This window comes from Corvus kubaryi, unplaced genomic scaffold (assembly GCF_017639235.1).
Source record: "Corvus kubaryi isolate FWS band 111438036 unplaced genomic scaffold, C.kubaryi_AGA036_p1.0 37398, whole genome shotgun sequence".
Taxonomy (NCBI): Eukaryota; Metazoa; Chordata; class Aves; order Passeriformes; family Corvidae; genus Corvus; species Corvus kubaryi.
In genome coordinates this window covers 13,234,785-13,261,267 of record NW_024581137.1, presented here as the reverse complement: position 1 = coordinate 13,261,267, position 26,483 = coordinate 13,234,785, and the positions used below count along the sequence as shown (strand labels likewise).

Sequence of the window (26,483 nt, the reverse complement as noted above, 5' to 3'; positions counted from 1 at the left end):
GTCCTGGAATGCTCACACTGCGGATCAATTTTGTTTCCCTTTGTTTGATCTGTGAAATGATGGCAGTGTATCTTGACCCACTTCTCTGTACTTCTGTGGAGGATGACATTTCAAACTCCCACAGAGATGGGAGTGGATTACTGTAAATACCAAAAGACATATTTCCATGGAATCCCAAAGTTTGCCATAAGGATCTCCAAGGTAGTGAACTTTATAATGTAAATGTGATGCCTGCTTTCTCACAGTAGAGTCTGAGTGCTTGTCTGTGTGAGACTGTTTTTGTGTGGACTGTGCTTGAAGACCAATCCCCCTCTTTTGCCTGACCAGGGGTTTTCTTTCTGGCGTGAAAAGGAAACCTAAGATCAGGAGTGAAACGGCTGATAACCAGTTTAAGAGAAGGGCCTGAATACAGTCTTTGAGAGGGAAGAATGCCCTTTAATTCTTCCCTTCCTGAATTGTGTATGTGATCTTCATCGTTTGAGGGCTTCAAATACTGGAACTCTGGAAGATGGTGCTTGTTGTGATCTGCAGAAATCAGCACCTGACATGGCCTGAGCAGTCTGTGCACATGGCCTGTTTTACTTGTGCATAGGAAGCAGGTGTCTTTCAGCAGAAATGTTGACAACTTAGGCTTGATTTTGCAGAATTAGGAGATGTCTAAGGAATGAGCAAGGTCAGCCTGCACTTTTTATCAGCTCTTGAGAACTGCCTACGTTTCCAGGTCTCTTGATTGCAGAACGTTTTTTCAAGAGGGAAATATTGATGTTGTTCTCTTCCATAGATTCCATGGGTGAGAAGTTTCAGGGGAACGCTTCCAACCTGTCTTAGTCCCTGTTTTGTTTGCTGCCTTTCTTTTAAGATTCTGCTTTACTGGAGAATTACTTTTTTCCCTTCTTGATCTTTGTCATTCCTGTAGTTGCTGTGATCCTCTTAGATGTGCTTGATGCTCTTAAACATGCGAGTGAAGTGTATGCTTTGTTGTCTTTAAATTCCTTGTGTCTTTGTTTTGGGGGAGCACAGTAGGCAGGTATTATGCAATAGGTAAGCTCATCTAGTGATTGAACAAGATCTTGTTAATGGAACAACAGTAATAAAAATAAGTTGAAAAGGAACAAGACTGGAATCAAGCTGAAGTGCTTTGTTTCTGTTGATGATAACCTGTAAACATTAGCACAGTTCCTTTGGTTTTGTTCCCTGCTTGAATAATATTAAAGCACTTTAAAGGACTATTATGAGCATGAAATCTTCTAATAAAGTTAATCATAGCATACATCAAGTATGAAAGATTAGTCTTTTGTCTAAAATATGTGGATTTTATGCTCAACAGGTTGTAACTTTTAAAGAAGCTTTTAGCTTTTATTTGTAAGGCTACTCTAATTGGCATGGGGTGCTAGTAATTTTAAATACACAATGAATTGCTGAGTACACATGTACTTCTGTAAACAATACTGCAGATTCTGATCTCTTATGTAGAGTTAATGATGAGTTCCATTTTCTGCATGTCTGTTTAATCCACTTACATTGTATTTAGTGCTCATTGTTCAAGAAAAACTTCGGGGTATGGTTGAGTTGTTTGTTTCTTTGTTTTGTTTCTTTGTTTAGTTTTTCAAAGAGCCCCGTACTTCGATAATCTTGCAGTCACTTCTGTGAAGTCCTGCCCGGGAAGTAAAGTATTCCATACTGAAGGAAGGATTCCATACTGGATATTTTTTCCATAGTTGCCCTGATGTGCAAGTTGAGAGAAGGTTCCTAAATATCCATTTGCAGTTATTTAATGCTTCCCATGGTCATCATAGTTAGCTTTCATCTTATGATTTGTCTGTTCTTTGTATGTGTCATAACATCTGAGTAGTTATTTAAATATCCTGTGCCAGGAATCTTGGCCTTTCTCTTGAATAAATGAATGAATGCTAAATCAATAAAACATGTATTTCTGTACTTCCGTTGCACCTTTCATTTACCTGTTTCAGAATGTGTTCAAATAATGACTCGGGCTCCTGGCAACATAATTTGCATACATATAGAGTAGAGGGAGGTTCAAAGCTGTAAAATCACTGAACAGAGGTCACTCCAGCTGGAGTAAATTGAAACTTGCAAGACTCAACTTTGTGTTCCCTGTCCTAATATTGCCTTACTTGGTCATCTGTGCCTAATTTTGGTAATCCATCTCATAGCTTGTATGAGGTGCTGAATTAATACACCTAGGCAGCCTGCTGTTTCATGCTGTTTCTGACAGCAAAGAAAGCTGTGGGCACAGGATGTGAAAGGAAGTTCCTTGCCTGCCCCAGCATGCTGGGGGGCAGGACACGGGGCTTCCTGCCGGCTTCCTTGGGGTTACTGAGAGCAGGGCGTGTTCTGTACTTCATAATCTTACTGTGTTTGTGCAGCTTCTCAGCCTCATATGTAGTAGTGAGCCAGATTTGCTGGCTCTCAGGAGTAATTCTGATGTTGAAACTTGTAAGGAAGGGGCAAATTCACTAAGAGCAGTTCTGGGCCCATCATATGTCCCGAGGCTAAGACTCTGAGTGCTTGTTGGCTCATAAGACCGAGTGATGGCTCGCTTGGACCGCGTTGGTTCAGCAGTAGATGCTGGATGAATGACACACCATGGCTATTTCTAGATCGATGAGTAAAAGTGCTTAGAAGCGTGCCTGCTGTCCTGGTCCTCCATTTTCCCAGGGGAAGGTGGATTCAGTGTATCATTTGTCAACTTGTTGCCGGCTCCTTCCTATGGGGGAGCCGGGCGTGGAGCGGAGCTGGGGAAAGGCTGAGTCTCACGTGTGAGGTCTGGGTGCTGTCCCTGGAGAGGGGAAATGCCAGTCCTTGTAGCTGGGTGTGCTCATTAAGAGCCCACGGGCACCAAGATGGACATTAAGAGCTGATCTGTGGGTGAACAATTGGCTGCTGCTGACGGCAGTCTGCACTGGCTGCTGCGTTGGACAGACATCTCTGTTAGGGGTGGAGATTCGGGTGCCCTCGCTTGTTTAATGCGGGCAACTGCTCTCTCTTGCCAGAATTCTTCCTATATGAATTCTAACTTGCCTTCTGTAATGGTACGAATCTTGTCTTGACGGCACGGAATTCCCTAGCAAGTCCCCTTGGCTGGAATGGTTGCAGTAGTATTAAGTTCCTTTTCTGGGAGGAGCGTGGGGGGTTTTTTTGTTGTTTACTTTCTTCAAAGAGACTGGTAAGAGCCAAAGTTCCAAAGCACAGGAGTTATGTAGGGCTTGAACTCTATAACAATAAAAATAAAGTGTTAAATAATGGGAAAGAGTGTCTAGAATGCATGCTAGCATGACTTTGAAAGCAAATATCTTTGTGTTTCAGGTTATTTTATCTTTTAAGGGCCTCAGTAAGAGTCAGAACTTTATTAACATAGTGTTTTTGAAGCAAACTTGAATGTTGATATTGTGCGTACAAATGGTGCCTTAGAACTTGTGTAAGTGGCTACTTTATGGCTTTAGCAATATGGGAATGTGAGGAAGTACCAGTTTCTGGAGCTGAAAGGATAGAAACAACTACGCTCTGCCTCCTTGTAATACAGGGATTTATTTTGCTGTTGCTATTTGCGTATATAGTATATTTAAAAATATATTTATATACGTATGTATCATATGTATTCTTCATATATATTTTTGTATGCATTTATACATAGTTGTTACAAATATTCGTATTTATATAAATGTATAATATATATTTAAAACTCTGCTGTTAGAGGTCATTATATTACTGCATAGGCATTATTGTTGTGCATGTGGGCTCTTCAGCTTGCAGATCCTGATCTGTTGGTTCTGCCATGCAAAAAAGGGGAAAGTTTGTCATTTATGTTCAATTGTTATTTGAATAATAAATTGTTCTTAGTGCTGAAAGACAAACAATGGTCTTAGATTTTCATTTGGCTGTGTGCTGCTGTTGTTATGGTGATTCAAATAAGGTCATTAGTGTGCTGGTCTTCTCTGGGTCTGGCTATGCTAGGATTATTAAATCAGGAAAACTGATCTTAGAAATCCCTACATTGAGTGAAGAACAAATACTGACTTATTTGTAAAGAGGTATCAAGTTTTAGGTTTAATTTTCATCTGCTGGGGTTTTTTTTTGATTGCTGCTGCTTAGTTATACTCTATTTAGCATATTTCTGCCTTTCTTTCTTAGAGAGGAAGGATTGGTATCCTTGAAATTATATGTGTTGTAATGATTTATGAAGGGAAAAGATTTTCTAAACAGAAATGTAATTAGTGGGTTTTGCTGATCTCCTTTTCTTCATTTCAAGCTGTTATCCTACCTATTTGTCGCAGTAGAAGCAATGAGAGAGATCATCAAAGCAATTGTTTAGGGTTTGCTTCCTATAAATTAGATTCTGTAACTTCCTGAAAGCATACTTGGTCTTTAACATAATACTCACTCTAAATATTTGAGATTTTTTTTGAGATTAAATAATGTCTCTGTTGTACCAATGCAAAAAACTTCCTCAGCTCCAGATGTTTTCTCATATCTAATCTGAAGAGAAATCTTACAAAATACCTGTTACACTAAAGAGGAGAGTTTATATTGTGACTGTAATTCAAACGTGATAGTAGATGAAGTGGCAAGCAAGGGAAGGATGGGAAAGTTATACTAACTTGCCAGCACATTTTAAATTATCACTGTTTAGTGTTCACTGAGGATCTTACTTTGATTAACAATTAAGCACTTTTCACAGATAAGGAGAACAACCTTACCTGAGTGTAAAATTAATGCCAGCTACCTGTCTAATGTCCGAGTGTGATAGTTTAGGTGGACATGCACGTACATTTGGAAATCCCTCTTTTATCAGTGTCCTTTTTTATCCTCTCTTCTGATTGTGTACTTGTAATTTAGTAAAAGATACTATCAATGCATTTTTCTTAAAGAAAAACTATCATGTTAATTTTTAGATGTAGGAACTGAAATGCATTTTTCCTTGCCTGCTCTTATGTTTTCTTACTGTGACTTAATGAATGTGTAGTAAATTTATTCTGGCTAGGAAGTGCCTTTAAAGACAAGGAACAAAAACAGATTGCCTGGATTTTTTTTCCCCCCACAACTAGAATTGTGTATTCATTGGTGCTTTGCATCCTTACTGTTAGATTTGATACAAATTGCATATTAAAGGTTAGTTATTGCTGCAGAATCCCAGAAAAATCAAAAATGTTAGTTCCAGAAATTCAGTTGTACTTCTGTTTAAGTAGTTTTTTTAAAATATATTTTAACTTGATAACTCACAAGAGTTGAAGTATTTTGTGTAGTGAAGAGCACAGTTAATAATTTCTCCCCTAAATCTCAAGACAATATTCTGTATTGTTTTTAATTCTGAAATCCCTCAGGACCTATTGCTTGCAGAACATGACAGTCTGAACAGGAAAAAAGCATTGCCATCAAAACCCCTTGACAGGCGTGAGCAGTATTTCCAGCTGGAATGAAGATCCCTGACATTTGAAAGAGTAAGAAATACATGGAGATACTAATTCATGTTTTATGTAGTTTATTTTGAAGTCTCCCAGGAGTTCAGCTTTGAATTTTAATTTCATTTTGTTGAGGAATCTTCTTTAATTCAACTGAGGAGACAGGAACCTGTAAAATTTTCACTCAGCTCTGAAAATGTGTGTATTTCTTTGTTCCTGTTGACTACTGAGCTTTATGAAAAGATTTTATTTCTCATATTTGTGGGCATTTTTGTAATGATACATATATTAATGACATACAGGGACATTTAAGTACATGTTTATGCATGTACATGCCTATATGGATGGATTACATAAAAAGCCATTATATTTAAATTAAAAATGAGCTCCTCTTTCTTCATTCTGTGAAGAGGGTGAAAAGGAGATGTGAGACAGGTCTCTTCAGTAGTCCCATCTCTTCCCCCTGTCATGGCTTGTTTTGGTTTTAAGGTGGAAAATGATAAGAAAACAACTTTTTAAGTTGCCCTCCCTAGGAGCAGTACACTGTAGTTTGCACATCCAGGCTGGGAAGAGGTTTTTGCTGAGATTCCAGTTGTTTGAAAACTCAGAAGTGATAGAACTGAGATTCTATTTACCCCATTATTACCACCTTTATCCATGTGCACTGCTCAGTTTCATAATTTGCAAGAACTGTGAGGTTTTAGCCATTTTTTTAAGGCTGCTCAATATTCTTATAATACTTTGGTTTTGAAATAATGGTCTCTTTCCATACAAAGGATTCCTAACTGCAATTGATGCAAGTCTGCAAATTAAGCTGGAGAAATGAAGCAGAACATCTAGAGGGTGGGGAACAGTTAGGGTGAGTTTCATCTGTGTTAAGTCAGTCATCTACAAGTTAGGCTTAGAGCTAGCTCTCTTCAGAGGTGGTGAAAAGAAACAGATCAGATGAATCATCCTCTGCAGGTGTGTCTGTTTTCTCTGACTATGCAGAACGCTTAGGAAAACTGCCTCGGACATCTTGCTTTTTGACACAGTCAGCTGACATGAATCCCACCTGCAGTGACTGCTTATTTAATATCAAAAAGTCAAACTTTCTCATTGCTGGGAACTGTTAAGTTGGAGGAGGGATGGGAGGAAGTCATCCAGGGCATTGCATGCTTTTCTGGCTGTTGGATTGTCCTTTTTCCTGTTTCTCTGTTACTTCCACCCTTTTGGTACTTTGACCAGCAGCAGTTCTATTAAACTACATGAATGTGATTCCTCCTTAGAAACCAGGATACTTCCTAAATGGATCCTCTTGGGGAGGAGGAGGAACAATAGGATGTCATAATGTAAGTCAGGTCTATCATAAAGTATATCTGTAAAATAGCTTATTTAAGGCCACTTAAGCAGTTTTAGTTTTGATTTATCTGTGATCTTCTGATTTATTATGTCTTCTGATTTATTTTGTGATCTTCTCTCTTATACACACACATGCGTACAGAAATTTATATTAAAACAAATTTTTGAAAGAAGACGACTAATAGAAAACAAGATTGTCATTGGTGTCATTAATGCCTGTCCCGTTTATTGAAATTGGAACATTCAGAGCCAGCAGAAGTCCCTGTTGTTGGGATTATCTGATAGCAGCTGACAGCATATTGTGAGCTAGAACAAAGTAGTTCTTCAGCAAATTTCACACTGTCAAAAGAACACAGGAGCCAGATTTCTGGGCTTTATTCTGGACTTTAAAAAGGAGTGTTCCTTAGCGAATATGTGTTTTTCATGTAGCTTGACTCATCTTACCCTTCTTTCCTTTAAATTTGTCTCCTAGTTCATTATTTGGCTGGAGTACAAAATACAATTGTAATTCTGAAGGTGCTTGGAAACAATGATGTCTTAAATCCTTAATTTCCCTGTCAGGAATGATGCTTTGAAGGTATTTGCTGGAATCTAAGGAACTCAGGGTTTCTTCTGTATTTGGTAGAAAGAAGCTCCTTCAGAGGGTGAATCTGATCCCACTCTGTTGGCTGTGCAGTGAAATAAAATACCTGAGTCAGGACATAAGTGTAGGTGCTCCTTGACTATCTATGTTTTAAACTTAGGAACTGTGCTATATTTGTTGCTGAAGTTACTCCTGCAAGATTCCAGTAATAATTCTGTAAACAGTGTTTTCAGCCAGCCAATTTGAATCTGAACAGTAGCAAAAGGTATGATATTGCAGACATTTACATGTAACTTCTACCATTTTAATTTTCTTATCTGTGACTTGAAAAGGATAGCAGGGAATTCTCAGGATGTATGTGTGTACTAAGTGGCAGACAGTTTCTCTGCTCTTTGTATGAATGCTAATTCCAGTGTTTGTCTCTCATTTGGAAGTCAGATGCTCTTCTTTTTTGCTTAGTGGCATATTTTGTTTAAAGTACTTGATGGATTCCTAATAGTTACAGGGGATTACAGGGGTGGCTTCTCTGAGAAGCTGCCAGAAGCTTCCCCCATGTCTGACAGAGCTAATGCCAGCTGGCTCCGGGACAGACCCAGGGCTGGTCAATGCCCATTGGGTGGTGGTAGCACCTCTGGGATCATGTATTTAAGAAGGAAGGTTATCACAGAGAAGCAAATTGCAGCCAGAGAAGAGAGGAGTGAGAGCATGTAAGAGAAACAGCCCTGCAGACGCCAAGGCCAGTGAAGAAGGAAGGGCTAGAGATGCCCCAGGCACTGGAGCAGAGATTCCCCTGCAGCCTGTCATGAAGACCACAGTGAGGCAAGGCGGTCCCCCTGCAGCCTATGGAAGTCTGTGGTGGAGCAGAGATCCACCTATAGACACCCCCATGCCAGAGCAGGTGGAAGCCTGAGGGAAGCTGTGGCCCTGTGGGAAGCCTGTGCTGGAGCCATCTCCTGGCAGGGCTTGTGACCCCACAGGGGACCTGTGCTGGAATCTGTTTCTGAAGGACTGCACTCTGTGGAAGGGACCCACACTGGAGCAGTTCATGAAGAACGGCAGCCTGTGGGAAGGACTCATGTTGGAGAAGTTCATGGAGCAGTCTGCTGGGGGAAGGTCCCCACACTGGAGCAGAGGAAGGAGTCCTCCCTCTGAGGAGGGAGAGACAACATGTGGTGAACTGATCATGAACTGTTCCCATCCCTCTGCATTTCTGGGGAAAGAAGTAGAGAATCAGGTATAAAGTTAAGTCCAGGAAGAAGTTAACCCACCCCAGGGTGGGGAGAAGGTGTTTTCAAGATTTGGGTTTACTTCTTATTATCTTACTCTCTTTTATTGGTATAAAGTTAATTTCCCCAAGTCAAGTCTGTTTTGCCCATGACAGTAACTGGTGAGTGATCCTTCCCTGCCCTTATCTTGACCCATGAGCCTTTCATTATATTTTCTCTCCTTTACCCAGGTGACTAGGGAAGTGATAGAGCAGCCTTGGTTGGCTCCTGGTGTCCAGCCAGGGTCAACCCACCATAACAAGGAATAAGAAAACTTGAAATTGATACAGCAGGTAGCGAGGCTGGTTTCCTGTGGTGTTTTCTTGTCCTTTGTGCCTTTTTCTCAAGTTGGCAGCAGTTGTAGACAGTGACATCATGTGTTAAGGTGAAGAATTTCACTTTTCCTTCGTACTCTCATCTTTCACAGGTTTTTTCTTTTGTTGTTAGTATTATTATTACTATTTTATTTGAGTATCCATCAAATGCTAAGATTATCTGTATGCTTGCTTTATCATGCTTTTTATTTTCCATGTGTACATACGTTTTTTCAGCTCACTAGTTATGCTCACTAACTAAATATCCTTGGAGAGAAGTTGCACCATCAGTAAACAGTTTCTGTTACTGAAAAATTTGTGTTTAGATTTTGTTCAGTAAATTAAGAAATGCCATCTGGAAAAGAGTTGGTGAAAGTGGCTGGAAACCCAGAGGGATCTCCATAGGTAAAGAAGATTGCACTGTAAAGATGTAAATCTGATTGTGGGGATCTGTGGTAGATGTGTAGTGCAGTGCAAGGAATGGAAAGGTTGTCCCTATTTCTAGGAAAAAGGGGTAAATGGCAAATAAATGACAGGCAAAATTGAAAAGCAGGATTTCTTAGTGAAAGGAAAAGGAGATACTTTGGGCCATTGTGTAGAACATGTTGCAAGCAGGGACATAAAAATATATAAAGCAGTGTTTTGCTGTTAGTATAGTTTCTGAGATGATTCAACGTCTTGTAGGGTAAAAGAGGGGCCTGCATGTGTTAGCATTACCTACTCACGAGCGCTTGAAGGGCTCAGAAGTCAAATCTAATTTCAGGATATGTGTGCCTCAACAATGACCCCTGCTGACGTTGCAGGTGTGGCAATGTGCTGTTGGCTCTGAGGACACAGGGGTGAAGGTATTCAGCTCTTGGGTGCTGTTTTCTGCTTGAGGATCTTTTTCATTTCTCTTGAGGAAAAGGAATTAGACTGTAGAAGCCAAATCTGCCCAGGGCCTGTCAGTTAAACCACACGAGTCAGTCTGTGGATGCACTGAAGGAAGAGACAAGGAATGCTAGTTGGAAGAAAAACACTTTTTTTCCACAACATTGGTAGGAAAAAGTGCTAGGCTGAATTACAGAGGCTTGCTTGTTTGGTAACTGTAATGTATTCTCTCTTTGTCTCCCCTTCGTTTTCATTTGTTTGTTTAGGTTGAATTTTCCTATCCTCCCCTAAAACCTGGAGAAGGACATGACAGCCACAGTTTACCAGAAGAATGGAAGTACTTGCCATTTCTTGCCTTACCAGATGGCGCTCACAACTATCAGGAAGGTAAGAAATGAGAGAGAAAAGTTGTGTGTACTTCTACTGCAATCCAAAGAAAAAACCTGATATCTGAACAGCTGACCAATGATTCTTTTTACTATTAGACTTCTTGCACTTTTTGTTTAAGTTGGAAAATACATTGGCAAGGATATGTTCCTTCAGAGTTTAGGTGAAAGTAGATCATAAAGATGTACCTCCTGTATCAAGAATTCCGATGTCAATAAAAACTTAAGGGTTGCATATCAATTTTGCATAGTTCTAGCACAAAGCAAAGCTGCTGGCTTTTCAGAAGTTCTTTGAAGGGTGAAAAAGCTCTCCTCCAGTAATTAAGAGATTCTTAAAAGACCTACAAGTCATGGAAAGCCATGTCAGTATAATGGCATGAGCTTTAAAGGTGTATTTGTCAGTAGAATAAAGATAGAAATATCCATTTGCCATACAGTCACCAGCAAGTTCCCTGCGCTTTTTTTTTTTAACTTGATATACTTAGCTTCCTTATTGTCTAGTTTTCGAAGATCTCATTTGGAAACAAAGAAAGTTCATCAAAATAATCCCTTTCCTATCAGCAGTAAGTGTGTGTCTGCTCTGGGTCACGATTTTTGCTGAATTTCTGCATGGTTAAATACATTACAAGAAGTAGGCTACATTCAAAGCTAGGAAAATCACATACAGCTGCATTTCCCTTCTCTCTCTTGTCTCAGTACCATTCCCGTTAATATTCAACTCTGAGCATTTTTATTGCTGTACTAGAAGAATATAAATGTTTTTTTTTTTGGTAAGAAAAAAAAAGCTTTGGCAGCAAAGCGGAAATACATATCCTTGTGTTTTGTAGGCAAGAATACACATGAACTTGAACCAGGCAAATAGATTTTCTGATAATAATTGTATTTCATTTACTATAACTTTGTTAGATACCTGGTTTTTGAGTTCTAAACTGATTCCTGTGGATAGTTGCATTTGTGCAAAGAGGATGACTTGGTACAGGAAATCATCTTACAGGCTCTCTAAAATGCTTGGTCATCACCAGAATATAAACTTGATCAAGGGAGTAAGCTTTTTTATAAAAAGTCCCCCTCTCTGTTGGTCATAATACATATGGGATTGCCTCTCCTCTTCACTTTCTTACTATGAAGCAAACAAAAAATTAATGGTTGGTTTCAAAAAAGATTTCACACGTTTTAAAAGGAGAGGACAACTGTTTACTTGGGATTTAGCAACTTTAAAAAGTAGTAGCAGGTGTGTGTATATCTCAAGCCATAACAGTCTTTCTCTTCTCCTCTTTTATAGATACTTTTCATTTCCATTTTGCACTTGCATAGAGAGAGTATTTTCTCTGAGACTACGTTTCACAAATTCTTCTTGTTAGTATAGTGCTGGTGGTGGTGGTAATATCTACCTTGGCAGTGGTAGCAGCTACTCTAAGCCTTCAACTGTGTGTATCCTCCTTGGTGTTTGGGTTTTTTTTCCTATCTTGATAGTGTCTGCCTTCTTAATGGCATCATGCTCCCAATTGTACACACTGACTCACAGTGCCTTGCCTTTTCTCCTTTGTGCTGAATTGGGAAAGCAGCATGCCTGTAGGTTTCAGTGGTGCTTCTCTGCTGTCAATAGCTGCTTCTGAAAAGTATTTTGGCTTGGTCTGACTAAACGTGAAGCTGACCTGCACAGCTGGAGATTCTTCCACAAATTATCTTGCAGTGTGAAAACTAATTTGGGTCCAGACATAACTTCATAGATGACTTTTTCTTTTTTCTGTCCTTTTTTTTTTTATATTTTAGAAAATAGGTGTGTGCCAGTACTTCCAGCAGTAAACCTTTTATAAGTAAGTGATGCTGAGGATAAATATACTGAACTCTTGTTAGTGACTTATGAAATAGTCTCTTCTTTTTTTCTAGATACCGTGTTTTTCCATTTGCCGCCGAGATGTGGGGGTCGAACCACAGTGTATGGTGTCTCTTGCTATCGGCAGATTGAAGCAAAGGTAACTTTTCGAGTTGTGAATTAATTATATTAATGAAATAATAGTCTTGATGCATTAACAAACCTGAAATTCGGTGGCTTGCATTATACCAACAGGCAAAATGATTGTCTTAGGCTAAAAGTCTGTGAAAGTGAATTCTGGAGTATGTAGCCCCAGAACCTGAGAACTATTCTTTCTCTTACATCAGCAGGTGTATTGTGATCTTTTGAAATGTTCAAGGCAATTGAAAAATACGTTTTGTTTCTCGAGACCACTTCAGCCATCAGCACCAAGGAGCAAAATTCAATTGACAGTCTGTCAGGTGGAAAAGTTAAGTTTCCAGGAAGTAGGCTTTTTGGTTGAAAAAGTTGACATTTCTCCCCACAGGGAATTTGAGTACTTCCTGGGATCTAACCATGCAAGTGTAGGGATGTTTCTCTTCCCCTACTTCCTGTGCCAAAAGTACACTTGCAGAGTAGGCTGGAATCTTCCCATTCATGGTAGCTGCTTAGCAATACCAAACTTTAGCAGTAAAGCTGAAAAACTGAGGAGAGACACAGTATGCACCTGATCACACTGAGGAAATTAAGTACTTGATCTACTAAAATCATCCCGTGTTTCCAAAAATAGTAATGGTGGTATGATCTGTGCACTTAGAATTGAGAAATTATTACAAATTTCTTTTAAAATTACTTCTTTTTTCAGTGAATTGCCAAGAATCTGGAATGTCATGTGGGTTTGAGTTTTAATTTACACCCTCTGAGTATATGACTCGTTTATGTACTCTGTTTCTGTGTTAATTACATCTTGATTATATTTCAAGTTCCTGTTTTTGCTCTAGGAGAAAATTTACACATGCAGTTTTTAATTCCATTTCTTTTGAACTAAATTCCATGTTGGTTTTCATTGACTCATTATTTTTGCACCAACCTTCACTGTATTCTGTGATTTAGAGTCTTGCTGTATTTAACTATGCAATAACTTGGCTTTATTGTGCTCTTGATTCCAGTTTATGCTTTTTAGTAACCAATTAAGATGAGTAGATGTTTAAAATGAACTCTTTGGAACAAATAGAATAAAACCCAATGTGTTTCATATGACAGCTCTAGCACCCTCTCCATCTGTCCTTTTTGATGTGTGGGCTGCAGTCCATACATTTTCTGTTTTGTACAGTTAAGTCAATCATTTGTCTGTATTCTGCCCTCACCATTTCTAGGTTTGCTGGTAAGTGCTGGGACCATTTGTTCTGGCTGAGAATGTAGCTTATTTTGTGGATTAGCTTTTATTTTGTAGGTGGCTCGAAAAAGATGCTTGGGTATGAAACAATTTCTAGGCAGAGACTTTTTAGTCTGGTCGATTTTCACAGATGATGTTAGAGTAGAGCAAGTGATGCGTTGTGGTTTCTCTCCCGTACATTCCCCTGAGTTAAAATGCCGCTTCATTTTCCAGGCTGTTGCCTTTTTCTCACGCTAGTGTCTTTTAAACAGTTCTTGCCAATCATCACAGCTGTATTTGGATCTTTGCTGGACACAATGAGATGAGAATACAGCTCTGACCTGTCAGTGTTATGATTCTTTTTGCTGGGTAGAATCTTAGAATCGTCATAGAATGGTTTGTGTTGGAAGGGACCTTAAAGATCATCTAGTTCCAACTCCCTGCCATGGGCAGGATGCTACCCACTAGACCAGGTTTCTCAAAGCCCCATCCAGCTTAGTCTTGAAAGCTGCCAGGGATGGGGCATCCACAGTCTCATTGCTTTCCTAGCCAACATCCATGTGGTTGCATTCCTCTATTAGGATGAGACCTTGTGAGCACTATGCTTCCTGTAGCTGAAGCAGGAAGACCTTGTCATCAGGCTCCCCCTGATCAGGCAGCTTGTAGTAGACACCAGCCAGGTGTTCTTGATTTTTACCCACAAACTCTCAACCTGTTTGTGGCTGTTCCTCAGAGGCAGCTCTTCACAATCTAGCCATTCCTTAACACAGGGGATGACACCCATGCCTCTCCTTCGCAGCCTATCCCCTCTGAAAACGTAAGAGCATACTGTTGCATGGTTTGGATATTCCACCATTAAAGATAGCCAGTTTTAGGATTTTGTTTAAATAGGGGGTAGTATGTGGCAATAGTATATGTGGGAAAGTATTCTTTTTGAAATTTTGTTTGGGTAAAAATATTGTAATACTTCTATTTCTTAGGCATTAAAAGTACGGCAAGCAGACATCACCCGAGAAACTGTACAGAAAAGTGTCTGTGTTCTCAGTCAGCTGGTAAGAATGTTTGTTTAACTTCCAAAACACTTTCAGGTAACCTTAACAATTGTTCTTCCATATTCTTATTTGGAACATTTGGCTTCAAACATCTCTCTTAGCCATTGAAGAGTAACAAAATACTGAAGTAAAATTGAATTTGAAGGCTTGGCATTTGAGTGAGCTGCCTTGAATTGTGGTATCTGCTTGTAATTGGAAAAGTGTCTGCCTGTTGTCATGGATGAGGATACCTGTTTGCACTTTTGATCCTTCTTGAATGCTACTAACTCAATTTCATGTGGTAGAATTGAGGAGTTTGGCTAGTATAATCATAGAGGGGGTGGGGTTGGAAGCGGCCTCAAAGATCATCTAGCATAGTAGCTGGAGAGAGTGGCTACTACTACTTCAGCTGTGAGGGAGGTTTTCTGATAGCCACGCATGCAGTATATTCTTGTTTTGAAGAGATACCATTTATTTCTACCTATTCAGCAAAAGCTGCTCGTCACCAGGCAGGGAACAGAAACTCTTTTTGTGCTTAAAGCTGAAGAAAGAAGTATTACTGGAGCTTCATGAGCAGTGTTTAAGCAGGAAATTACTTTTCCAGAAAGATGTCCAGTGAGAGTATGATACATGCAAATGGAAAGAAAATGAAATTATCATCATTTAAAATGAGCACAGGAGAAAGATGCTGGGAGTTAGCCACTGAGGACTGCTTATCCATGAACTACATGTATAATAAAGTGTCAGTATTTCAGGATAAGCATGGAAGAAGATTAAAGTTCAAAATGAGTGACTAAATATTTTTATTCACTTGCTTTTGTGTTTGTTTTTCTTCCAAGCCTTTGTATGGGTTACTTCAGGCAAAGCTGCAACTCATCACACATGCGTATTTTGAAGAAAAGGACTTCTCACAAATTTCAATTCTAAAGGTAACTTTGCGGTAAAATCCACACAGAACAGCTTTCAGTGTAGGGCCACAAACGTCAGTGTTTTAATTTAGTGCTCAAATATTCATTTTGCATAAGTCATTCAGTTATTCAGCTCCTGTAATACTTTAACATGAACTAAATGTACTACCCTAACCTGACAGAGAGTCAACTTTCTGATTTGTAACGAGATATGAGTGTGATTGTCAGCCTGTATCTCTGTTGATTCCATTAGTAAAATTCTGCTTTCTTTCTAGAATAAGCCGTTGAAATCCTTGAATAAGAGAATTTTATTTATGCTGGGTTTTGTGTTACCATGTGCCATTAACACCTCCTGGGTTTTTTTTTTTTTGCCTTTGTTCTAACTTTCACAGGAACTTTATGATCATATGAATAGTTCTTTGGGCAGTACTTCGTTAGAAGGGTCACAAGTTTATCTTGGTAAGTGACTTGTTTTCTACAAAGCAGCAGAGATGATGTTACACTAAACAACACATGCCTCTCCTGAGCTAATTTGCTTATGTGCATTAATAGATTAAGCACCAGAGGTCTGCATTTCTTTATTAATGAATTTAAATGAATGTAAAATGTAGTGTTGCTTTCATAATAGGAGTTAGTTGCAGGTTGAAAGCCATACTTCTCCTTGACCTAAGAGTCTGACTAGCAGCTGTTTATCTGCTTTTGGTAAACAATACTGTCTTAATTTTTAGATTGAGCACCCCACACCATCAAATTATTCAAGCTTGCATCTACCTGTTATTTAGGCTATCTCACCACCCAGTTCTGACTCTTCCCCGTGTTTTCTGGATGCACAGTGTAGTATTTACTTCAGTGTTTCCCTAATGCTGTGTGGCAGCCAATGGGAGTTAACTCAGAGCACAACTGTTCATGTTGTTATTATATCTATTGTAGATGAATTCTTGCTTCTACTGAAAAAAAAGAAAAGATTTTGTATAAATTCTGCTATTGAAATAACCAGGTTCACACAGAATCCATAATGGGTATCTCCCTCATGCTGAAAAATGGTGACAAGAAGTGAGTTAGTATCCCTATGAACTGTTGAACTGTAATAATTGCTCTCTTTTTGGTGTCTCAGGTCTGTCTCCTCGGGATCTTGTTCTCCATTTTAGACACAAGGTAGGCATTCTCTACTAGCTATAGAAAGGACTGCACTATTTTGTGGAGTAAAATGCTTTGTGAGGAACATAAAAATAAACATATCTCGACATACCTGAGCTACGAGTAAGAAGACTGTTTCCTAAGTACTGCTGCTTACAGCCTCCTGATTTTTCCCTCCAATTCCACCTGCATAACTTCAGTGAAAGCACATTCCAGGCTAATGAGTTTTGTTAGTCTGAGGGATTCTTGAGGATTTCTAGGTTTGTGTGACATTTTTTACTCCTGTCCCAAAGTGCAAATGCTATCTCATTTATGATATTTATGATTATTGTTTCTATGTCCTGTTTCTCATTTGATGAATGTGATAAAAGACTATTGCTAAAGTCTGTAAAGACACAACTTGGACACAACTTCCTCGTGTTTTGTAAATTTTGTAGCTTCTGCCATCATAGAACCTGAGGGGACTTGGACCTCTCCTTCTTTTCCTTATTTCTGTTGAAATTGAGTGTGTATCTTATAGCTAAAGTACAAATAGCATTTAGAATCTTTTATTAACTCAGATGCATCAAGGAAACAACTTTAAGAATCTGAATTTCATGGTGTATTTGTACCTGCTCAGTAGATTTTTGGAGTAGGACTCATGTTTGTTTAACTTCAGATGTCTGCCAATCATGCCCCAGAAGCATCTGTGTTTTTCCTTGAGTGTAGGGTCTGGACAGCCACTTCTGATCTAGATGCTTCTTCTCTAGGTGCCTAAAATTAGGTGAGGTGAATACTACTCTTGTAATTTTGCTGGATTTTTTCAGTAATTCTGTGGAGGAACTCTTCTATGTTTATGCAGTTTACTGTTTTTTAAAATTCTGGAATTGCACAACACGTTCTTTCTGCTAAGCTACGTATGATTCAAATTACACAGCTCTTGTTTGTGGAGGTTTTGGTTGTTTTTTGGGGTTTTTTTTGCATCTCATGCTTTTTTTAAATGCGTACTGAGGTGGAGAAAGGATGTTGGAACACTGGTTTTAACTGGTCAAATGCATTTGGCCATTTGATAGTTATACAGTGATTAACATAAAACCTTGAACAAGAGATTATACTTGCTCAGTGTTTTTGAAAAATGGCACCGGTTCACTCACCATAATTTTTCTTTTTGTGTTTTTTTCAGGTCTTGATCCTTTTTAAATTGATTCTTCTAGAGAAAAAGGTAACATTTTGTAAGCTGAGGCAGGTAGTTTAAATGAGATACAACTGTTAAATTTTTTTCATACATAAAATAGAAGCATCTGCATTCATATCAACAACTTTGCATCAATATATAAATTGGGTTATTAGGCTAAAAGAAACTACTGTGTGTTGACCTATAAATTTGTCTCCACTTCTGTCCACATTTTGCTTTTTTAGTTGCTATCCCAGCCAGAGTAAGTAAAATGTGATGAAATGCAACCAGAGAAACTTAACCTACTGTAAAATACAGGACAGGATACACATCATGCAGATAGGTACCTGTGTGGAGGAACTGATAGGAAATGTGGGTACCTAAAAGGGCACATACAGCTTTACAGAGATTCAGTAAGGAGAACTTCTGGTTGAGTCTTTAAATGGACACATCAAAGGAAACAAATGCTAGAAGTGTCCTTCACACCTGAATTGTATGGACACCTGCAGGAGACAATGAAGAGAGCTGGATCTGTTAGGTCAGGCTGAACTCAGGTTATAAATTGGTAATAACTGCTGAATTCTAGGCTCAGTGCTTGCTTTGGGCTATCTTACTGCCTCAGAAGCAATGCTATTTTAGTAATTTAAGTGTAATATGCAAAATGTGAAAGCAGATGTGAAACTGAGACATTTGTTTGCTTCTGTGTTCATATTAATGCCCTAGAACTAGAACTTTGAGTGAAATGACTGTGTATCAGCTGCCAGACACATTTATGCAGGGATTTTGTTTTGGTTTGTTTAAAAATGTTGTTTAAAGTTTTGTTTCAGTTTCCCAAATGCTGCTTTTTCTTCAGTGAACCTGCTGTGTTAAAACCCATCTTCTTCACTGTGCTGAGAAGGCATGTTAGAATTTCCTGTTAGCTGCAGCTGGAAAGTCAGTAGGATTTAATCTATAAGTTATCAAAAGAGTTTTGGAGGTGTTTTTTTAAGTCTATATCTGAGACCTAGATATCTTTTGTGAGGCAGTAAATATGCTATTCCATTTCAAAACAGATGTAGCAGCTTCTCTGAAGCTTTAGCAGTTGTCACTTAATTCTGTTAGTCAGATATACCTTGACACTTCTCAATATTTGTTGATAAGAATAAATGCAGTTTCTGCATTAAAGAGGTATATGCTGAAGATGAGTATATTAAAGGGTATGCAAAAGGTATACTTGAGAAAATACAATTATGGCACAGTAGGAGTCACAACATCAGTTCAGCATTTGGACATACACAAAGAAAGTACTTCACTGAGCTACAGTTCTTTTCTGAAACTGCTCAAACCACGAGACACAAGTGCACAGGAAGAGAGGAGAGAGGTTTCCCGAGTGTGTTCACATCACTCAAACATACAAAATTGTTTTGAAAATAACTGAATGCTTATGGAACAAACCTGCAGGTTGCTTTGTGTCTGTTTTTCCCTAAGCTCTGACAGGAAGACAACACTTGCAATTTCAAAAGAAAGTTTTGGTTTTCAGGCACTGCCTGTTTTCTGGCAGATGTTATGGTTTCAGAATAACTGTGGGAATCTGTATGTTCAAAGACCTTAAATATAATATGCAAGAAGCCACTAGTAATGCCAATTTTCCTTGATCTGAAAAATGCCACAGACTAATTTCCTTTAATCTGTAGCAATTTGGTTGATGTTTTTCCACAGGCTAGAAGAATTTTTTTCACCTCTCAGCTGTTATTAGGCTGGAAGACTACTTCCAGATGGTGATCATTTCACTTTCTGCTGCCAGGACCACCCTGTTTGCTGATGTAAATGCTGTGGGCCATGTAGTGGGATTGGGAGGGATAAGGAACCGTGCATCCTTATAGACAGAAAGATGGCAGAGGGACCTGATGAAACAAATATAGAAAAGTATTTGCCGTAAGTAAGTGGCGTACCCAAACAAAAACCTAGACTGGAATAGATTCCTTTAAAACAAGGTACTTCTTTATAGACTTAATTATTTCTGTAGGCTTAAAAATAAGCTTGGCTGAGAATGCATGGTGTCTGAGAATTGAAACCTGTGGGAGTATCATAGGCTTTCTGTTGCAGTTCATTGCTATTATATCATACATTTTTCATGCATACATTATAAAGCAGCATCCTTAAAGTTAGAATTTTTATTCCCATTGGAGTCAGCCAAAACTCTTTCCACAGATGAGCTTCTTGTTCTTCTCATCATGCTTTTTCAGTGGTTGTTGCAATTTGAATTTACCTATCTTGTACAATTTTTCTTTTTGATATGTTCAGGATAATATACATAGTCTGTTTTTAGCTGGGGTACCATTAAACATCATTTGGCCTGTGTTAAGGCTGTGTAGGTCTTTCTCGTGGTTCTATCAATTCACTAGCTTGTAGACTGGCAAATACTAGTGGGACGTGAGTTATTATTCATCAGTCTCTTCTAAAGTGTCTTTCTTTCTTACAGCAGAAGTCTCTTATTAAGACTAAGTCCACAAACTTGGACTTTTAATTTCATCATACACCTATTAAACTGGACTGCAAAGTCATAAAGTCAGATGATTCTGTATTACTGGTATTGTGCTGATTAAGGATGTAAAAATGGCATTTTTAAACAAGTTTACTTTTGTGGGAATTTTTTGGGTTTGGGTTGTTCTGGTTTTGTTTGGTTTTTTTTTTTTTCCTTTTTCCCCCTTTTTCCCTGAAGGCCTATTTTGAAGAAATTCCTATAGTAATATTCAGTCTGGCTTCTGTTTCTTCTTTGATTGCTAGCCTTTGACACCCCCTTTTGAATTCCTAACTAATTTACTGATTCCAGTCTCTCTGATTTAATTAAGGAGATTCTGTTTTCCCATGTTATGCCTTAAGTGCTTTACCAAAGTTAGTATCAGTCATGTCTTCTGTTTCCAAAGATCTTTTTTGTTACATAAGAATATTATTATAATAAATGCATGCAACATTTATCCTGTTTTTCATTTATCTACATATCCTTAATATAACTCCTTAAAAGAAATGTTTTTGCATAGGTTTGTGTCAGTGTTCTGGAATGGAGATTACTTGGCCTCTTTGATTTATAACAGAGAATTTAATGTGTTACAAATGAGCAAGAATTTATGCAGCATGCCAGGAACAACTTTTTTCTGTCAGTCCTTCAGTAACTGGATCAATCTGGAAAAAAATCTTAAAAACCGATAGAAAAATCTGAATAACTGACAAGTGTGTTACAAACACATGTGTATGTGTATATATATATATACAAATAACATATATTACAAATATTATACAAGGATTCTATAGACATTTAAATACTTACTTTGAACTGCTGTAGGAAGTTTTGTTAGTAAGCAGACTTTCTAATATAACATGAAAAGCAGTGCCTTGAATAGTTTGCATGTGTCATTTGTCATGCATAAGTGTAATGTTATTTTTCTCATTCTCCCCTCCCTAATTCCCCTTTCCTCTCTTGCATTCTCTCTTCCTCCCATTGCCCTCCCTCCTGCCACCAGGTGCTGTTTTATATTTCTCCTGTAAATAGATTGGTGGGAGCTCTGATGACTGTCCTGTCACTCTTTCCTGGTAAGAGGAGAAGTTTGAACATCTTTTTATGTGCTTTCTGGTGATAACTGAGGCTGGTTGTGCTGTCACTTGGAAATCAACTCATGTGATGATAAAGTTAGGTTGATATGTTGCCTGAAGAATGGGTGACTTGTATGCGTGTCCATGTACTATGTACACACCTCTGAACACTTACTACTTGCACTTTATGGATTATTTCTTGGGCTTAATTGGAGCCACTGGATTTTCTGTATTGCTTGTGGGTAACATAGATGGGGCCCCTGAATAAGTCACACATTTGTGTTGAGTTCCTTAAAACCCCAAAATACAAACTTTTACTTCCACATGTGCTCTTAAAAAACAAACAAACAAACATAACCCCTAACCTTGCTAATCCTTAGCTTCTAGCCAGTCTTCTTAAGGCAAAGATGTTAGGGCAGATTCTTTAGGGGAGAAAGTGTGGGGTTGGGGTTTGGTTTTTTTAACACACCCCTCTCTCCCCTAAGTGGTGTTTAAAATACATGATTTCCTCTATGTACACAAGAGCACTTTTTTTTCCCCCCCTACAGAAGTCACTTAAATTTCTGTTGAGATGCTGATATTTGTGTGTGCTGTCACTTTCCAGGTATGATTGAACATGGTCTTAGTGACTGCTCACAGTACAGACCAAGGAAGAGCATATCAGAGGATGCTGGCTTGCAGGAAAATACACCACGGTTAGATGACTATGCTTCTGTGTCTGCTGCTGATGCTTCAAATGCAAACTTAGGAATGGGAAAGGGAGACAGGAAGATGGCAGGAAATAATTCACTGGAAGGTCCAAAAGCAAATGTGCCTTTCTCCCAGCCCGAGAAGACTTGCAATGGAGCTCAGTCCTCCAACGGTACTGTGCAGCGCTTGAAAGTTCCTTCCCGTGCTTCTCCAGCATCCTCAGAAAGTGACTGGGAGACCCTGGATCCCAGTGTTTTGGAGGAGTCTAATTTGAAAGAAGGAGAACGTGAGAATCCAGCATCAGAACCGGCGGAAAACCTTCGGAGCAAGGGTGTGAGCTCTGAAGGCCTTCCCATCACTGTGCAGCCCCAGGCAAACACAGGGCACACGGTGCTTGTTCAGGGACTGGTGTCTGGGTTGGAAGAGGATCAGTATGGGATGCCACTGGCTATTTTTACAAAGGTAAGCATGTTCTTTGTGGTACCTGGTAACTCTTAAAGACTTCTTTTTTTCTCAGAAGTGGCTAATAATTTTGGTTACTGAACTCCAGGTGGACAGTAGGGTACTACAAAACATGTGAGTATGGTCTCAGGCAGGTGGAAAGGCCTGAGAAGGTTGTGCCCATGCATATTTGCATTCCACTTTCATACCTATACTTTAATACGATTTGCATTTTTTTTTTGCAATTTTGCATGGTGATAACCTGCAGCCCCACTGTGGTTAGTAAATTGTATGTAGCAGAAACTACAGTTTCCTTTTACTCTAAAGAATCGATGATCTAACCTATATAGGGCAAGATCAGAGTACTTCAGAAGCCTTTAGATACATTAATCTGAACAAAGATTCTGAAAGCTCTACCTTTGTTGACATGTAAGCCTATGTTTTCCTCTTTTAATTTATATCTGTATATGTATTTTTAAATGTGTATGTCTGTATATGCACAAAATGTGTATATAAATGCATATATACACACACACAAAAAAAATAAGATAAAATTTCACCCTTCTGTCCATGATAACTCTTTCTGTTTATCTGTATCTCTTTCTCTGTGCATGGTGCTGAGCTGCTGAATTTTGAGCTTGCACTGATACCTAACTGAGCTCCAGGTACTCCAGAATCTCTAATGACTCTGATAGGCATAGTCAGATAACAAGCAATAGGTCTGGTAAATAGGGCTGGTTAGTAGGGCTAGTTTCCCATAAAAACCAAATGCATCCCTTTTAAAGACACTGCTATCAATAACAGAAATTATATGCTACCTTTCACTGTTTTGTTTTTAATGTAATAAACTTTTAAGTGAATATTTGCCCGTAGTAGGAAGAGAGAAGATTCAGATTTATTTCCTCAAGCTGGTGATGTTCAAAGTGGTTTCTCTTCCTTTGCAGGGGTTTATTTGCATTTCCTTGCAGAATATTGTATTTTATGATTGTGTTTAAGCTTCTCACTGTAGCTTTCATTGGAAATAGTACACTGTGTGGGCCCAAGTGAGCAGCTCAAATGTCATTGCCCTGTATTGCCTCATGTCATCATTAGAAATGCTGTTTCAACAAAGATCTGCATCTGGTGTTGGTCCTTATGATCTGTCTGATGTTAACTATAGCCTGTAAAATGTATTTGGTCTTGTTCTTTGAAAATACTAGATGGAAAGCAAGAATAAAATAATTGATAATGGGACCTCCAAGTGCAAACTTTTGTTTGTTGCTAAGCTCATCAAATGGAAAAGAATTTTAAGGAAGCCGACAGTTTCTACATGTTTGCCTTCTGTTCTACAAAGGCACTTTTCACTTGAGTTCATCCAATGTAATTAAAGTAGAACAGGCTTTACATGTCTGAGTTAGCAGAAAAATCTGATTCAAAGTTAGTTTTAACCACTTACTGGAAAGTTGATATCTCTTTTACAGCTCTTAACTCAGGATTGTTCCATGCCATGCCATAGAAAGACTAATAAATCTGACAAATTTGAATTTGGAGGTTTTGCCCAGTGGCATAATACGTTATCCAGGTACACCTGAGTATAAGGGAAAATAGCTTGTGGTACGTGTTTCTTTAGTACCAGTTCTGTAGGATCTAACAGTCATTTCATTTGCACTCTCTTAAAAAAGAACAGAGCATGTTCATGGAAATAAAAATTCTTGTATTTACAAATGTGCGCTTGGAAACTGACATTTGATACTTAGTTAAAGATTTCCCAGACTTTTCTTCTTTAGATACAGTAATTAAACCTTCCTTTTCCTGCTTCTTAAGCTGTACTTTTTGAAAACTTTCCATTTTAGGTTTGTGATTCCTTTCAAAGCACTGTTGTTCCTTTGACACAGGCTGTTTGTTTTCAGCTGATAAGTGCTTGTCATCTCTAAGGCCGTCCCTGTGTCTAATGTAACAGAAGGGAGTAGTTGTGCTCCTTTCTTCCATATGTTTCCAATTACCACGTACTGGGTGATAAAGTGTGTGCTCTTTGTTTCTGTCCAGTGTGCCATTAGTCCTAGTGAATAAATTACTTTGAGCTTTATGCAGCTGAACAGCTGGAATTAGATGTCAGGGGCATGTTGATCCTATATTTAAAAAGAAATTTACCTACATCTGCCTCTCAATAGTCCCTCAATGACTAACTCAAAACCTTTTTCAAAATGTTTTGACTTTTTTTTAAATTGGAGTGTAGGTTACTAGATGAACTTACAACCCTGAAATGGCTAAAAAGCACAGTGTGTTGCTTTCTGTCCTGCTCCTTAAAGCAGGCTTGCGTACGCTTATCAAAAATTGATTGCTATCTCCGATGTCTGGAAATCTCCACCCACAAAATGTGGATAGCTGTCTGTAGCTTTCCTGCATTATGTGCCTCACAACTGAAGACATCATGTGCACAACTGGAGAGGTGAATCCTTACCTCCACTGACTTCTTGTCTCTGAACTGACCTGAGGCCTCAGTCTTGTTGCTTATTATTGCTCTTACACTGCTTATTCTGTTGCCTTACAAGGACATTTAATTCTCATCTTTTGCTTTGGATTTCAGTTTCAGTCCTGAGACTGAAAGGCAACACAATCTCTTGAAAAATTTAATTAATGTGGAATCTGGTGGCTTCGCTTCACAAGTGTCATGTAGCAAAACAACAGATAATTGTGGCTGAAACTGTAATAACCAAGGTTCATTCTGGGTGAAATGTGCTGGCTTTTATTTGGAAAACCTCTGAATACAGACACTTTTTTTGAATGTTATCTCTCTAAATGTCTCTTGCTCCAGGGGTACCTTTGTTTGCCGTACATGGCGCTGCAGCAGCATCATCTCCTGTCGGATGTGAGCGTCCGTGGCTTTGTTGCAGGAGCTACCAATATCCTGTTCCGTCAGCAGAAACACCTGAGTGATGCAATTGTGGAAGTATGGATCTTTGCATCTGAGCTGGGGGGAGAGTGGAAGGAAGCTGAGGTTCCATTTTAAACGTAGCTTTACAGTTTCACATACATGCCCGAGTTTTGAATTCTTTCCATATGAAATAAATTCTCAGCTGCAGAAGTTTATTAAATTTCTATGACTTGAGAGGACAGGGTTAGATAAGCTGTGCAAAACTATTGTCCATGGTTTTATACGTGTCCAATATTTGAATTTGCAGGGCACTTGTTAAATTTGTGTTGGTGGTGTAATTTTATTTTTCATGTCATGGGCTTTTTCATGGCTTTGTAGTGAGGTCTTCAAAAATAAGTGCTTACAGATGAGACTCAGATGCAGGTACTAATTTGACTTCCTTCTGGTATAATCAAGAGGGTAAAAACACGGTATCTAAAATACCCACAGTGTCACTTCTAGCAAATGGACACAACTATGTAATCAGCATCTGGTAACTTAAGATGGTTCCATGTAGGTAATCAACTTAATAAATAGAGGTGATAATCAAAAAGCACCGTACTTCCCCTGCCAAACTTTCTGCCAGATCCTGTCAAATAAGCAGCTTTTACTGTGTGCCAGGGAAATGATCGAATTCTGGATATATCAGATATATCTGACTTTCTGAGAACAGCTAGTTCATTGTTTTCTTTGGCTATTTGTTTCTTGTTGGTATTTTGGGGGAGTGAGGGTTTAGATTTAGGTAGCAATATGTAGTAGTGTAAGTTTGTATAAGCAGTTTTGTTTAGATAAATGTTTACCCTTGGAATTATTTCAAACAGATAGAAGATGCTCATGTACAAATCCACGATCCAGAACTCCGTAAGATCCTGAACCCAACAACTGCTGACCTAAGATTTTCAGATTACTTGGTGAAGCATGTAACTGAGAACAGAGATGATGTGTTCCTTGATGGCACTGGATGGGAAGGAGGAGATGAGTGGATCAGGGCTCAGTTCAGTGCTTATCTTCATGCACTGCTTGCTGCTGTGCTGCAACCAGGTAGAACAGATACCTTGTCTAGGGATGGAGATGAGGGTGGACATGTCAAGCATTTGCTCTGTTGCTGTGTGGTCTGTCAGTGGATCTTCCTCTGCCTAAAGTTTCATTTTAGGCTGCTTTTTCAGTTGTCTTTGTCTGTCTTTGCTGTTTCTCGACAAGCTTGTCATTAATCCTTAGTTCATAGCCTTACAGACACTTATTACACTGTCTTCTTGATTTAATTGTTTTCTTCTTGATTTAATTGTTTTCTTCTTGATTTAATTGTTTTCT

At 38.7% G+C, this 26,483-nt stretch overlaps 1 protein-coding gene across 1 annotated transcript in view; it reads left to right on the top strand.

Moving 5' to 3' along the window:
- The window catches only part of AVL9 (AVL9 cell migration associated), a 41,704-nt gene that overhangs the window by 5,692 nt on the left and 9,529 nt on the right, over nt 1–26,483 (top strand). The window contains exons 2-12 of the mRNA XM_042043348.1: nt 10,060–10,180; nt 12,070–12,155; nt 14,330–14,401; nt 15,220–15,309; nt 15,681–15,747; nt 16,403–16,443; nt 17,588–17,626; nt 21,079–21,148; nt 21,753–22,300; nt 25,074–25,208; nt 25,994–26,213. Of these exons, the coding sequence (XP_041899282.1) occupies nt 10,060–10,180; nt 12,070–12,155; nt 14,330–14,401; nt 15,220–15,309; nt 15,681–15,747; nt 16,403–16,443; nt 17,588–17,626; nt 21,079–21,148; nt 21,753–22,300; nt 25,074–25,208; nt 25,994–26,213 (1,489 nt within the window). The remainder of the gene's footprint in view (nt 1–10,059; nt 10,181–12,069; nt 12,156–14,329; nt 14,402–15,219; nt 15,310–15,680; nt 15,748–16,402; nt 16,444–17,587; nt 17,627–21,078; nt 21,149–21,752; nt 22,301–25,073; nt 25,209–25,993; nt 26,214–26,483) is intronic.